General features: G+C 42.9%; 1 protein-coding gene across 4 annotated transcripts in view; it reads left to right on the top strand.

Annotated features, from left to right (window-relative positions):
• NMT2 (N-myristoyltransferase 2) overlaps positions 1-16113 on the top strand; it is a 61935-nt gene that overhangs the window by 35545 nt on the left and 10277 nt on the right. For all 4 annotated transcript variants that reach the window (XM_008002365.3, XM_008002366.3, XM_073018748.1 and 1 more), the window contains 6 exons: positions 879-997; positions 1098-1189; positions 1309-1425; positions 3872-4042; positions 5723-5831; positions 14388-14558. In XM_008002365.3, the coding sequence (XP_008000556.1) occupies positions 879-997; positions 1098-1189; positions 1309-1425; positions 3872-4042; positions 5723-5831; positions 14388-14558 (779 nt within the window). The remainder of the gene's footprint in view (positions 1-878; positions 998-1097; positions 1190-1308; positions 1426-3871; positions 4043-5722; positions 5832-14387; positions 14559-16113) is intronic.

Here is a 16113-nt window from a genome sequence, read left to right as displayed (position 1 = left end):
TCTGCAGAGAATGCCTTGGAAAAGGTATCTTGGTGGAAATCACTAGAAACTGTGATGGCCTGGACTACGCTGCTAGCAGTTCAGATGGGGAGAAGTAACCGGCTTTGAAATTGTCTTTAGGTTTTGCTGGGAGGGGGCAGAGGTCACTGCAGCCCTTTCCTCTCCCAGTTTGTGGAAATGCAGTAAAAAGAACACACCTCCCAAGGCTGTCGAATGAAACCTGTATTGCTTATGACGGTGTGTAAGATAAGCCTGCATTGTAAGCCTTGAGACTCAGAATCACTGTTGTTTGTAATGAAATCTTTGCCATTGGATGACAAAGTATTTCTCCTTTTATTTAATTGGCAAAATAGGCCAGCCATGGTGGCTCACACCTATAATCCCAGCACTTTGGGAGGCTGAGGTTGGAAGATCACTTGAACCCAGGAGTTTGAGATCAGCTTGGGCAACATAATGAGATTCTGTCTCTATAAAAAAAAATTAAACAATTAGCTGGGCGCTGTGGTGTACACCTCTAGTCCCGGCTACTTGGGAGGCTGAGGAGAGAGGATTGCTTGAGCCCAGGAGTTGGAGGCTTCAGTGAGCCATGATCGCGCCACTGTACTCCAGCCTCGGTGACAGAGTGAGACCCCATCTCAAAAGAAAAAAGAAAAAGAAAAATAATTGGTGAAACAGCAATGATTTCACACCACTGCCTAGCTTTCCGTTTCAGTCCAGAGGCGCTTGATATAATAGCATCTTTTTAAAGATTATATGAAACCCAAGGGTCCTAAGTCTGATTTTGCTTATGTCGCTGGCCACTTTGGATGGTTAGAATACTTTGTCATTTAATATTTTCTCTTTTTGCCTTTCTTTTTCCTCTTTCTCTCTCTGCTCAGATGAAGTCATAACATCTCATGGTGCAATTGAACCAGATAAAGACAACGTACGCCAAGAACCGTATTCTTTGCCACAGGGTTTTATGTGGGACACTTTAGACTTGAGTAATGCCGAAGTGGTGAGTGAGTAAAAACCTCTTAAATTCAACTCCTGCATTCACACATTGCTTCTGAGTTGATTCTGAGCACCATGGATAGGACACTTGTTTTATCTTATAGCTCAAGGAGTTATACACGTTGTTAAATGAGAATTACGTAGAAGATGATGACAATATGTTCCGATTTGACTATTCACCCGAGTTCCTGTTGTGGTAAGTCTCAGCGGTCACAGATGTCGTGGATAGGCGCTGTTGACTTGGGGACTCCTGCCTCTGTTCCTGTATTCTTGGACAATAACTGGTGCCTATTTTCTTGTCTACCGTGACCTCAGGGCTCTGCGTCCACCAGGCTGGCTCCTGCAGTGGCACTGTGGGGTCAGAGTGTCTTCAAACAAAAAACTGGTCGGGTTCATAAGCGCCATCCCAGCAAACATTCGGATTTATGACAGGTACATGTCTAAGCTCGACCATGCTGTTTTTATATGTTTCTTTTCCAAGAATTACAATTAGAGTAGGCCTTTAAAAGTTAGTGAATGCAGGCCACGCGCGGTGGCTCACACCTCTAATCCCAACACTTTGGGAGGCCGAGGCAGGTAGATCACCTGAGCTCAGGAGTTTAAGACCAGCCTGGTCAACATGGTGAAACCCCATCTCTACTAAAAATACAAAAATTAGCTGGGCGTGGTGGTAGGCACCTGTAATTCCACCTACTCAGGAGGCTGAGGCAGGAGAATCGCTTGAACCCAGGAGGCGGAGGTTGCAGTGAGCTGAGATTGCGCCGCTGCACTCCAGCCTGGGTAACATGAGTGAAACTCCGTCTCAAAAAAAAAAAAAAAATGACTGAATGCAAGCTGTCGGTGGTCAGGGAGGTTGTGTATGTGTGGAGGCAGAGGCTTTATGGAAACTGTCTGATTGGTTTTGCTGTGAACCTAAAACTGCTTTAAAACATAAAGTTTATTAAGTAGTAAAGAAAAAAAAACCTGGACTGTGAATAAAAATAAAGGACAGTGGGTTCTCTTTTTCTCTTTCTGCCTCTCAGTCTCATACATGCTCACACATGTTTGTATCAGAATAAACGAAGCCTTGGCCAGGCATGGTGACTCACACCTGTAATTCCAGGACTTTGGTCGAGGCCGAGGCTGGCAGATTACTTGAAGTCAGGAGTTCAAGACCAGCCTGGCCAACATGGCGAAACCCCGTCTCTACTAAAAATACAAAAATTAGCCAGCATAGTGGCACGCACCTGTAATCCTAGCTACTTGGGAGGCTGAGGCACGAGAATCACTTGAACCCAGGAGGAAGAGGTTGCAGTGAGCCAAGATTACACCATTGCACTCCATCCAGCATGGGCAACAGAGCAAGACTTCATCTCAAAAAAAAAAAAAAGATTGCTTAAAAATTTTTTAGGAGAGAGAAAGCTTTCTCTCCATAGGATACATTGCATTTTTAGTTAGGATCTCCAGCCCAGAAACTCAAAGATCCGGCTGTGAAAGTCAAAGATGTCATAATAATTGGTCTCTTTACTTTTCAGTATATTAGGTTAGCTTATTTACTGTGAAAAGCATTTGATCTGAAGGAATCTTTTGTGCCAAATGAAATGTGTACCTGGAAACAGAGCCAGGAACAGGCTTTGAAGATCCAGGAGGTTTATTGTAGCTCAGAACAGCACCAGCTCTGGTCTGCTCAAAGCCCCTCTCAGGGATCCCAGGGCTTTGTATCACACTCCAAAGCAATTATCTTACCAGATTCTGCACCGGATGACCCAGTTATTACCGTAATTATGTACATTATTGGAAAAATAGATCTAGAAACTTAAAGAGGGGCAGGTCGTGGTGATTCATGCTCATAATCCCAGCACTTTGGGAGGCTGAGAGGGGAGGATTACTTGAGGCCAGGAGTTCGAGACCAGCCTGGTCAACATAGTGAGACCTCATCTCAAAAAAAAAAAAAAAGTTTAAAGAACCATAGCTGATCCAATTTCTAAACTGAAAACTTAAAACAGACCAAAGTCCTAAAATGTATTTAGAACAAGAGGGTTGGAGCCTCCATGTGTTTTACAGTCATTTTGGCAGGAAGATATGGGGAATAGTGTTTCCGTCTGAATTTGTGAAATGTCTAAGTGATAGAATATTTTTCTTAAATATTGTGTTAAAGAGTGGCTTTCAGGCCAGGCGCGGTGGCTCATGCCTATAATCTCAGCACTTTGGGAGGCCAAGGCAGGTGGATCTCGAGGTCAGGAGTTCGAGACCAGCGTGGTCAATATGGTAAAACCCCGTCTCTGCTAAAAATACAAAAATTAACTGGGCGTGGTGGCACGCACCTGTAATTCCAGCCACTCAGGAGGCTGACAAAGGAGAATAATTTGAACCCGGGAGTCAGAGGTTACAGGGAGCCGAGATTGCACCATTGCACTCCAGCCTGGGTGTCAGTGCGACAGTCTTTCTCAAAAAAAAAAAAAAAAAGAATGACCTTTATGTTCTTTTTCTTTTTCTTTTTCTTTTTTTTTGAGACAGGGCCTTGCTCTGTTGCCCAGGCTGGAGGGCTGGAGTTCAGTGATGTGATCATGGCTCACTGTAACCTCTGCCTCCCGGGTTCAAGTGATCCTTCCACCTCAGCCTCCCAATAACTGGGACCACATGCATGCGGCAACATGACTGGCTGATGTTTCTAGATGAGAGTCTCAGTGTTGCTTAGGCTGGTCTCGAACTCCTGGTCTCAAGCAGTCCACCTGCCTTGGCCTCCCAAAGTGCTGAGATTACAGGCGAGAGCCACTGTGCCTGGCCCGCATTCTTATTCTTGGATATTTCTTGGGTATCATCTTATTTTTTAAAATGTGTTGACTCTTCATTTTTAATCTTGTTTTGACTCTTAATCTTCACCATCTTTATTCCTTAGTGTGAAGAAGATGGTAGAAATCAACTTTCTTTGTGTTCATAAGAAGTTGAGATCCAAACGGGTAGCCCCAGTGCTAATCCGAGAAATCACTAGAAGAGTGAACCTGGAAGGGATCTTCCAGGCTGTGTACACCGCGGGAGTGGTTCTTCCTAAGCCTGTGGCCACGTGCAGGTACCAGTACCATATTTCTACCTCAGGTCCTCCCTTTATCAAACATGTTGAGCCTCACCACTGTTCTAGAAGTAGTTTGCTGGTAGCAGAGATGGAGACTAGAACCTAGAATCACCAAGTCCAGTATTCTTTCTGGTATATCATTTGCCACTTGGTGATTTAAAAAAAAAAAGTTTTTCACATTTTCCTACTAATGATACTGGATCTATACTTTTTTTTTTTTTTTTGAGACAGACTTTTGCTCTGTTGCCCAGGCTGGAGTGCAGTGGTGTGATCTCGGCTCACTGCAACCTCCGCCTCCTGGGTTCAAGCGATTCTCCTGCCTCAGCTTCCCGAGTAGCTGGGATTACAGGCATGTGCCACCACACCCAGCTAATTTTTGTATTTTTAGTAGAGGCAGGGTTTCACCATGTTGGTCAGGCTGGTCTCGAACTCCTGACCTTGTGTGGATCTATACTTCTAAGTCTATTCCATGTGAAAGATGGGTGCTGTCTCTTCATGGGAAAACCTAGAACATGATGATCTTGAAATTCCAATGTCATACCATTTTCTTTCCACCCCAAAGCTTAGTTTTCTGCCGTGCTTTGCAGCACCACCAAAGTGTCCTGAAAGTCTGTTAAGCATCCATTCAAAAGGCTCAGATGTAGGGAGACCTAAGCTCTGTTTTTACAACTTCATCTGCACTATTCAAGCTTTCAAAGGTTATTCCATTGAGAAAATTATCAGATTGCCACAAGACTAACCTGTTTCTAAAACATTGGAGTTTATCTCCCCACCCCTCACCACTGTTTTTATTCACTTAAATAGGATGCAACTTGAAATTACTATATCCTATTAAATTATTACATTCGTTAAGTAAGTGGAATACTAGACTTCACGGGTATATTTTAATACAAATCATTTATCCCAGAGCCTGGAATCACTTAAGAAATTTAAGCTAGTTTCTCAAAAAGTTGTTTTCTTTGGTGTGTAGTCTGTAAAAGTGAAGGCTGCTAATTTAGGGGATTTATTTTCATGTTTTTAAACTTTCTGATTGGCCTTTTGTAGAATCAGTGATGGTCCTTAAACACTTGGAAACCTGGCTATGATTAATATTTCTTGTGTGTGTGTGTCTGAGATACTCTTGCTCTGTTGCCCATGCTGGAGTGCAGTGGCGCGATCTCGGCTCACTGCTGCAACCTCCGCCTCCCGGGTTCAAGCAATTCTCCTGCCTCAGCCTCCCGAGTAGCTGGGATTACAGGCGCACACTATCACGCCCGGCTAATTTTTGTATGTTTAGTAGAGATGGGGTTTCACCATGTTGGCTAGGCTGGTCTCGAACTCCTGGCCTCAAGTGATCTGCCCACCTCAGCCTCCCAAAGTGCTGGGATTACAGGCATGAGCCACTGCGCCCAGCCAATTAATATTTCTTTTGCAGTTTTAAGATTTCTCTTTAGTGAAAAAGATGAAAGGTCACAAACTCCAGAAGAACATAACTAGGAGTACAAGATACATTCTAGAGATTAAAAATTGACTGATAAAATGATGATGTAGGATGAGGGCCTCTGTCTAGTACAGAGGGTCTGTCTAAAAAAAAAAAAAGTAAGTAGTAAATGCTTATGTAACAGCCAAGCTGAGACAAAGAGTGAAACTTGTAGAGTTAGAAATCAATTAGATTTTAAAACCTTTATTGTATTCCAGATACTGGCATCGATCACTAAACCCCAGAAAACTGGTAGAAGTGAAATTTTCTCACTTGAGTAGAAATATGACTTTACAGAGAACAATGAAACTATACAGACTTCCAGATGTAAGTAAGAATGATTTGCAGTTTTTTGAAGCTGTAACAACTGATGCTTTTAATGCAGAAAAGAATTATTTGCAGGAGTCTAAAAACTGACTCATGTCTGAGGAAGTGAATATGGAGCAAAAGAGATTTCATGGAACTCGGGAGCTAGGGAAGGTAGGGAGTTTGTTTGGAAATACCAGTCTTTCCTTTTTTCCTAAGGCTCTTAAAGTTGTTCCGTTGGTAGTTGGATGAGACTGAACTCAAGGCAAGTAAGTTTTGAAATGTGGGGAATGTATGGTCTGTTAAGTAAGAAGGAAGAAAAACCCAGGCTGCTGATTTCTTAATGCGTTGGAACTCAGGAATCAGGTATAGAGGAGAGACCTAGGGAGCAGAAATCATGTCCCATTAAATTATCATCTTCTTAAACTATCTCGTTCTCAATGTGAAAAGTTGTCATTATTATTTTTATTTATTTATTTATTTTGAGACAGAGTCTTGCTCTGCCGCCCAGTCTGGAGTGCAATGGCACAATCTCAGCTCACTGCAACCTCAGCCTCCTGGGTTCATGCAATTCTCCCCCGTCAGCCTTCCAAGTAGCTGGGACTACAGGCACCCACCACCACACCTGGCTAATTTTTATATTTTTAATAGAGACGGGGTTTCACCATGTTGGCCAGGCTGGCCTCAGACTCCTGACCTCAAGTGAACCTACCTGCTTCAGCCTCCCAAGGTGCTGGGATTACAGGCATGAGCCACAGCACCCAGCCGAAAAGTTATTTTTGTAATTTTTTAATATTTTTATTTTTTGAGACAGAGTCTTGCTCTGTTACCCAGGCTGGAGTGCAGTGGCTTGATGTCGGTTCATTGCAACCTCCACCTCCCGGGTTCAAGCAATTCTCCTGCTTTAGCCTCCTGCTATTTCCCAAATAGCTGGAATTACAGGTGTGCGCCACCACGCCCAGCTGATTTTTGTATTTTTAATAGAGATGGGGTTTCACCGTGTTGGCCAGGCTGGTCTCGAACTCCTGACCTCTTGATCTGCCTGCCTCCGGGTCCCAAAGCGCTGGTATTACAGGTGTGAGCCACCACGCCCGGCCAAGTTATCATTTTAAATAGGGAAACATATAAATTTGCTTTCCAGACTTGGCTTTATTTGGGGCTTGGCTGGTATATTAGTTATTTATGGCAATGTAAAAAATGACCACAAACTGAGCTGCTTAAAACATTTATTATCACACAGCTTCTGTGGGCCAGAAATCCAGTCACAGCTTAGCTGAGTCCTGTGCTTCATTCAGCGTCTTTCCTGAAGCTGCCACCCAGGTGTCAGCCAGGGCTGGGGTCTCATCTGAAACTTGACTAGGGAAGGATCCATTTCCAGGCTCCTGTAGTTGTTGGCAGGATTGAGTTCCTCACTGGCTGTTGGACCAAGGGCCTCAGTTCTTTGCCACATTGGGTTCTCCATAGGGCAGCTCACAGCATGGCAGCTTGTTCGTCAAAGCCAGTGAGAGAGAGAGTCTATAGAGAGAATCTGCTGGTCAGACGGAAGTCAGAACCTTATGCAGATGATTAATGAAAGTGACATCCAGTCGCCACTGCCATTTCTTTCTTTCTTTCTCTTTTTTTTTTAAGATGGAGTCTCACTCTGTTGTCCAGGCTGGAGTGTGGTGGCACAGTCTCAGCTCACTGCAACCTCTGCCTCCTGGGTTCAAGCGATTCTCCTGCCTCAGCCACCCAAGTAGCTGGGACTACAGGCATGCACCACCATGTCCAACTAATTTTTGTATTTTTAGTAGAGATGGGGTTTCACTATGTTAGTCAAGCTGGTCTCGAACTCCTGACCTCAGGTGATCCACCCGCCTCGGCCTCTGAAAGTGCTGGGATTATAGGTGTGAGCCACTGCGCCCAGCTACCATTGTCATTTCTATTGGTTAGAACTAAATGACAGGTCCTGCCCACACGTAACAGGAGCAGATCACACAGGCGTGAACCCCAGGAGGTGGGATCCGTGGGGGCCATCTTAAAATCTGTGCGCCACTGATGGGATCTTTTGTTTGAAGTGTTGTGATGTGTGAATTGAAATAAAATCTTTGGCCAGGCACGGTGGCTCATGCCTGTAATCCCAGCACTTTGGGAGGCCGAGGCGGGCGGCTGACAAGGTCAAGAGATCAACACCACCCTGGCCAACATGGTGAAACCCCGTCTCTACTAAAAATTTAAAAATTAGCTGTACATGGTGGCATGCGCCTGTAGTCCCAGCTACTAGGGAGGCTGAGGGAGGAGAATCACTTGAACCTGGGAGGCGGAGGTTGCAGTGAGCCAAGATTGCGCCATTGCACTCCAGCCTGGCCACAGAGCAGGACTCCATCTCAAAAAAAAAAAAAGGAATAAAAAGTTCAAGCATGCCTGCTTTTTTCACTGTGGGTGAATGCTCTTCCACCTTGGTCTCTCTAAATTTCAAAGAGAACCTGAAGCAGCCTAGCTTACGTACAAGGAAAACACACACTTACATGTAGGTTGCCTATGATGGAGTGATGAATGAGGAGTTTTAGCACATATCATTGGTTTACTCACAATGATTTTCTTAAGGTGCTAGAAGTATTTTTGACTTGACTCCATTCATCAGCCTTAATATTTTTGTACAAGAGTCAGTCTTCTCATGGGTACAGGCATTGATTATGAAACCAAACTGTGGCATCTTACTTCCAGTGAGCCTGGGTTCCTGGTAGTGGTCCTGTTCAGTCATGCTGTGATAGTGACTGCCTTTCCCGCACCCATAAACTGAAATTTATGAAGTGCTTTCAAATACATTATTCAATTTATTCTCACAGCAACCTTTTGAAGTTAGTACTTCTTATCCCCATTTTACAGACGAAGAAACTGAGGTGCATGATGGTTGACACTTAGGCAAGGATGTGTTAATATTACTAAGTGGAGGGCCTGGGATGCAGGCCCCAGACCTCCGTGTTTCCCTGTTAGCTCCCTCTGCCTCTGCCATCCCCTCTAACATACCCACCGTGGGGACACCATGGCTCAGCCCCACTAAATGTCTCACTGTGGGTACATTACAGCATAAATCAAGGCAGAAAAGGACGACTGTCAAGGTGCAAACAGCTCTCATGGGCTTTCCCCAATCTCCTTTCCCCCTTTTAAGTCATAGGAAAGGAAAGGAAAATTAAGAGTAAACTAATATAATAAAAGAGAGATGAAAGTACAGATATGAAATTGGAAGGTGCTGACAGCAGTCCCTTGGGTGTCTGCCTCTTGAGTTAAACTGGACAGTACTGCATATACCAGATGCCCCTTCCTCTCCTATGGGCCCAGATGGGTAATGCCACTGCTAGCAGTCAAGTCATTTAAGAATGTCTTTGTACCATTCAGCATAAAAGCCTCCTTATGGAATACAGCTTTTGCTGTACAGATCAATCTCATTTTCTGCTTCATCATTGCTGCTTTTGCTTATAGGAGTACCAGCTTTATGTCTTTTTCATGGACTTTTGAATATAGGAGCTAACATTTATTGTGGCCAGCGTTATACTAGACATTTAACAGCCTCATAATAGTCTCATTTACTAATCATAACAGCCACAGGAGGATGGGTCGTTATCCCCATAGCACAGAAGGGGCCACGAGTACACAAGATTGACTTGCTCAGAGTCTGCTGGCCAGAAGCAGAGCTGTCACAGAGTCTGTGCCATTCACAACTGTTCACCTAAAACACTAAGGTTTTCCCAAGAAACATGCTTTGCCATGCCTCCCTATGCTTTCAGTGTTTGGGATGATTTTGTTTTGTTTCGTTTTTTTGATTTGGTGTTGAGTATTTCCAAGTTCGATTTTGCGCGTCTGTATCAATGAAAGGTAATTTGATGTAGATAAAAGGAAAAAGCAGGAGAAGTCAGAGAACGATCCACTAAGGTCTTAGCACTGTTCTGCGAGGAGGATGCGCTTGCTAAGATAGGTCAAGGCATATAAGTTCTTCTGTATTTAGTGGCATTAGATGGTTTTTTAAGTGTTTAGCATTCTCTCTGCTCCTTTTTGAATCATACAAATAACCATAATCATTGCTTACATCTCTCCTCTGGAATCTTGGCTGTCAAATGGTTTGCACCACATACTTGACAGATAACACTACTGTTTTTTAATAGAGCTCTGAGCTTCATTTGCTTGTGTACTTATAAGCAGATTTTACACAGATTCCAATGCACATAGAGGCCAATGAATCATGCATATTAGCTGGGCCATGGGAAAGGATATCTGATTCAGATACAGAGTTTGCTGATGAAACAGATTTTTCTCAGTTACTGGAAATGATTCTCTGTGTTTTATTGAACTCTCAGAAAACACGACCGCTTCACTATTCCATTATACGGAAGCTAGCCATTTTCACCTAAACCTAACAGCCCTCCTACTTTCTGAGGACAAGAGTTATAATTTGAGTGTTTGTTTTGCTTTTTAAAAGTTATTTCTTTTTTTTTTTTTTTTTTTTTTTCGTGAGATGAAGTCTCGCTCTGTCGCCAGGCTGGAGTGCAGTGACACGATCTTGGCTCACCGCAACCTCCGCCTCCCGGATTCAAGCAATTCTCCTGCCTCAACCTCCTGAGTAGCTGGGACTACAGCCATGTGCCACCACACCCAGCTAATTTTTGTATTTTTAGTAGAGACGGGGTTTCATCATGTTGGCCAGGATGGTCTCGATCTCTTGATCTTGTGATCTGCCCGCCTTGGCCTCCCAAAGTGCTGAGATTACAGGCATGAGCCACCACGCCCGGCAGTATTTCATTGTTACACAGATTATTTTAGCTATTAGTCAGCAAATGTAAATATTCTTACCCTGTTTTCTAGGACTTTCTATTTTTTATAGCTGATACATCTTGGTGTGCTCTTATGCTTTAATGCTTCTGTAAAAATTTGTTCAAAATGCTTATAAGTTGCTAAACTTAGGATACTTTTTACCTGAATTTAGACAACGTATTGCTTGTCTAAATTCTGCTACTTATTTTTCTAACCTTTAGAGACCTAAGATAGCAGTTCTCAAAGTGTGGCCCAGGGACCTCTGGAAGTCCCCCAAGATCTTTGAATTCATGCAGTCATTTTTTTTTTTGTTACTATTTTCATAATAACACTAATATTTATTTTTCTCACTTTCATTCTCTTCTGAGTATACTGTGAAGTCTTCTAGAGGCCATGTGGCATGTGTATTTCTGTAGTCTTTTGTTTAAAAATGTTCTCAGTTTTGATTTCTAATATGGTAAGTGTGGATATATGCACAGCCCACATAAGCAAAGCTCTTTGGAGGTACTCAATCATTATTAATAGTGCAGGCCAGGAGCAGTGGCCCATGCCTGTCATCCCAGCACTTTGAGAGACTGAGGCGGGCGGATCACAAGGTCAGGAGATCGAGACCATCCTGGATAACACGATAAAACCCCATCTCTACTAAAAATACAAAAAATTAGCTGGGTGTGGTGGCACGTGCCTGTAATCCCAGCTACTTGGGAAGCTGAGGCAGGATCAAATCACTTGAACCCAGGAGGCAGAGGTTGCAGTGAGCTGAGATCGCACCACTGCACTCCAGCCTGGGTGACAGAGTGAGACTCCATCTAAAAAAAAAAAAAAGAGTGTAAAAGGGTCCCAAGACCGAAATATTTGAAAACTGCTGCTTTAAGGGTATCTGCTGGGCAGTTCCTTTAGTGGTTTCACACTTGGATATTTAATGAATGAGAATTGTGCTCCAGAAGAATGTTTTGCTCTAGAAGGAAGTTGGGAAATGTTTTCTTCATTTCTGAATGTTCTCTATTAACAGATATCGTATATCCTGTGGCTCTCATTAATTCATCTAATTGCTTGATATTGTTGATTGTTACTGAACTAGTAACAAAAGAAAAAAAATTCTGATATTGAGAAAGGCTATTTGAAATTTATCAAGCTAAGTCTGCCTCATAGCAGAAACTAATTTTTTTAATGACTACGATATATATTTTATATGGTTTTGGTTTTCCCACTAGCATTTAGAAGTGCTTATTTATTTCCAGTGGAGATCTGGATATTTCTGACTCATTGGTTTTGAGAGCTACAGAAAGACTAAAGGTATGCATTGCCTGTTAAATGTGAAGGACTTAAATTCTCTAAATTTAGATTAGTAAATGGTATTTTAGCTGCAGTGCTTTCGAGATGACATAAATCATAATAGAATGGCCTATAGTAAATATTCAGCTGAGGACTGTTGGTCTATAAATATAGAGCATGCACCTCCCATTCCCGTTTCCTCTAACTAATCAATAATCAGTCAGCACTGTGTGTCACTGAAGCTTAGAAACCTCAGCACAGCTAATAGTTGATGAGAGCTGGCACTCAAGAGAAAACCTATTTTCCTTGGCCTAGGGTGGTGGCTCACGCCTGTAATCCCAGCACTTTGGGAGGCTGAGGTGGGCAGATCACCTGAGGTCAGGCATTGGAGACCAGCCTGGCCAACGTGGTGAAACCCTGTCTCTACTAAAAGTCCAAAATTAGCCGGGTGTGGTGGCAGGCGCCTGTAATCCCAGTTACTCAGGAGGCTGAGGCAGGAGAATCGCTTGAACCCAGGAGGTGGAGGTTGCAGTGAGCCGAGATCGCACCATTGCACTCCAGCCTGGGCGACAAAAGTGAGACTCCACATCTCAAAAAAAGCCCTGGTTACCCCCTTGGGCTTCTACCTGGGGGCATGCAGGAATTGTAATGACCTAATTCTCCAGGAAGTTTTTCATTTAAAAACATTTCTTGAGAGTGGAACTGCTAGATTATACAAAATTTTAAAAAATATTTAGAAATCATTTAGGGCAGAAAAAGTAGAGTAGCAAAATGTATATACAGATTATTCATCTCTTAAAATGTATCTAGTATTTCTCCAAGGGGGGAAAAAAATCAGGTTTACAGAAAAAAATAAACCTGTATTTCTCAGTTTAAAATTGTTTGTTTGTTGGGCTTTCTGACTTTTAGTCTCAAGTGCCCTGGCCCCTGAACAGTTCTGGAGAGCAAAGTGATGTCAGGGGCTTTTATGAGGACAACAGTTGAACAAATTCAAATGGGGACCCGTCCTGACTTTTAGGTTTTGTATTCCTATGGCTTAATTTTTTAAACTGTAAAGCTCTGGAGTAGTGATAAAACACCTACCCTGATCACCTTTACCCAGAAGATGCGGCAGGAGAGGCCAGGCCGTGTCCCTGGCAGCCGTTTGCTGTTAGACGAGATAGACGCTTTCAGGGTGGTATGGCCGTGAACCCGTTTGCCTTTAGAAAATACTTGGCTATGAACGACGCTTGCCTTCCCATCCCAGCCTGATATGATTTACTCCCATATCATCTTTGGTCAAGAGAACAAAATCACCACACGCTTTTAATGGGCTATTGAATAACAAAACAAGTTGCTCAGTTGTGTTTTCAAAATGTCAGACTTGGCAGTTTTAAAGCATCCCTCAGAAACCATGAGGGATTGGTTCTAGGACCCCTCAGATACCAGAATCCTTGGGTGCTCAAGTCCCTTATATAAGACGGCAGAGCATTGCGTATTTGCATATAACGTATGCATATCCTCCTGTAGACTTTATTTAATTTTATTTATTTATTTATTTATTTATTTATTTATTTATTTATTTATTTATTTTTGAGATGGAATCCCGCCCCGTCTCCCAGGCTGGAGTGCAGTGGTGTGATCTTGGCTTACTGCAGCCTCCGCCTCCCAGGTTCAAACGATTCTCCTGCCTCAGCCTCCTGAGTAGCTGGGATTACACTTGCCTGTCACCACGCCTGGCTAATTTTTACATTTTTGGTAGAGACAGGGTTTCACCATGTTGGCCAAGCTGGTCTCGAACCTCAAATGACCCACCGGCGTTAGCCTCCCAAAGTTCTGGGATTATAGGCATGAGCCACCACGCCCCCGTGTCCTGTATACTTTAAATCATCTCTGGATTACTTATAAGGCCAAATACAATCTAAATACTATGTAAGTAGTTGTTACACTGCATTTTTAAAGAAATAATGGCAAGAAAAAAAGTCTGTACACGATCAGCACAGATACAACTCTCCAGTTTTTTTCCCCCTAATATTTTTCATCTAAGGTTGGTTGAACCCACAGATACACAACCAGTGGATATGGAGGGCTGCCTGTACTCCAGAAGTCATGCTAAGATGGCTACGTCCCATCTCGTAGACTGTTAACATTCTTGGCATTGGTCTATGCATTGGTGTATTTTGGGTATTGGCATACATCACGAGCTTGTAGTGTTCCCTTTGATTTTTGTTTGGGTCATGGGCAATACTGACCAAAGACTTGCCGCACAGATAAGAAGATACAACACATTGTCTGTCTCGCCTATAATTTAACCCAGCTCTTCTCAAACCTTAATGTGTGTACAGATCCCGAGGGAATCTTGTCGAGTTGCAGATTCAGATTCATTAGCTCTGGGGCAGGGCCGGGCTCTGCAGCTGTAACAAGCTCCCGCATGCTGCTCATTCTGCCGGTCTGCAGACCACATGTTGAGTGCAAAGTCGTTTCACTCCTCTTCTACCTGAACTTCTGGATTTGTTTTGTTTTCCCTCTCACAAGGTTACAAAGACTTCAGGTTTGAGACCAATGGAACCAAAAGATATCAAATCAGTTCGAGAATTAATCAACACTTACCTGAAGCAGTTTCATCTGGCTCCAGTGATGGATGAAGAGGAAGTGGCCCACTGGTTCCTCCCCCGGGAGCACATCATTGACACGTTTGTAGTGGAGGTAAAGACAAGGTGATAAACATAAAGATTCTCCTTGAAGCACCCTTTGTGTTCAGTGTGCAGCAGAAGTATTTACACACACTTCCTTCCATTTCGTCATAGAACATTACAAAGATGCGTACTAAAGGGTTGAGAGTTAATAAGATGAAGAATTCTTCATACTCTATCAAGGACATGCTTAAGTGAAACTGACATTTGTTGAACCCTGAGGGTGTGGTGTTGAGGAATATGGTGACCACAAGTATGGTCTGGTGCCATTGTCTTGTTTTGTGCTAAGGCACCAGCAGTTTTACGCACAGCACTGCTTTTGCACTGTTGATGCTGATGGTAACATATCAACAAGGCAAACAGCTTCTTAGTGTTATGAAAATAATTTTGACCTCACAGATTTCTGAAAGGGTCTCAGGTACCCACAGGGTTCACAGATCACAGTTTGAGAACTGCTCTCCAGGGCATATAATTACAGTCTGTGGTCGGACCCACCTTTCACATTATTAGAAATTGCCAAATAACTCACCACAATAAGGTTCTGAGCAGTGTAAGAGAGTTCCTGTTTCCTCACATCCTCACAAGACGTGGGTATGGTCAGATTTTAAATTTAGGCCCACCCGATGAGTATGGAACAGTATCTTGTTGTTAATGTATATCCTCATTATTGCTGAATTTGAGTATCTCATAAATATGTTAGCCATGTTTATTTCTTTTATGAATTTGCTATTTATATCGCTTGCCTGTTTTTTCTTTTTAACCGTAGTCTTCTTACTGACTTATGAAATTATTTTTGTTTTGTTTTGTTTTGTTTTTTGAGATGCAGTTTTGCACTTGTTGCCCAGGCTGGAGTGCAATGGCGCAATCTTGGCTCACTGCAACCTCCGCCTCCCAGGTTCAAGCGATTCTCCTGCCTCAGCCTTCTGAGTAGCTGGGATTACAGGCATGCACCACCACGCCCAGCTAATTTTTGTATTGTTAGTAGAGTTGGGGTTTCACCATGTTGGTCAGGCTGGTCTCAAACTCCTGACCTCAGGTGATCCGCCCACCTTGGCCTTCCAAAGTGCTGGAATTATGGGTGTGAGCCATCACGCTCAGCCTGTGAAAGGTTTTTTGTATGCTAAATACTAACACTTTGTATTGTGTTCCTTTCTGGATCCTCTATTCTATTTCATTGATCTCCATGTCTGTCCCTTCACTAATACCACACTGACCTGGTTGCCATAGCTACATAGGAAGCCTTAGTATCAGGTAGAGTAATTCCTCCCACTTTATTCTTGTCTGTCAAGATCATTTTAATTAACCTGTTTCCTTTGCCTTTTGCATATACATTTTAGAATAAGCTTATTTTTGTCTACAGAATACCTTGCTGGCACTTTTATAGGGATTACATTACACTGATGGATTAATTTGAGCATAATTGAAAAGTCTTCCAATCCATGAACATGGAATGTCTCTACATTTATTTCAGTCTTTTAAAATCTCTTTTATCAGCATTCTCTAAGAGCACCCAAATCCTGTACATGTTTTCTTAAGTGTATAGCTAGATATTTCACTTCCTTTGGGGC

Source organism: Chlorocebus sabaeus, chromosome 9 (assembly GCF_047675955.1).
Source record: "Chlorocebus sabaeus isolate Y175 chromosome 9, mChlSab1.0.hap1, whole genome shotgun sequence".
In the NCBI taxonomy this organism is placed as follows: domain Eukaryota; kingdom Metazoa; phylum Chordata; class Mammalia; order Primates; family Cercopithecidae; genus Chlorocebus; species Chlorocebus sabaeus.
The sequence above is the reverse complement of the archived record's forward strand: the minus strand, read 5'-3'. Positions and strand labels throughout refer to the sequence as shown.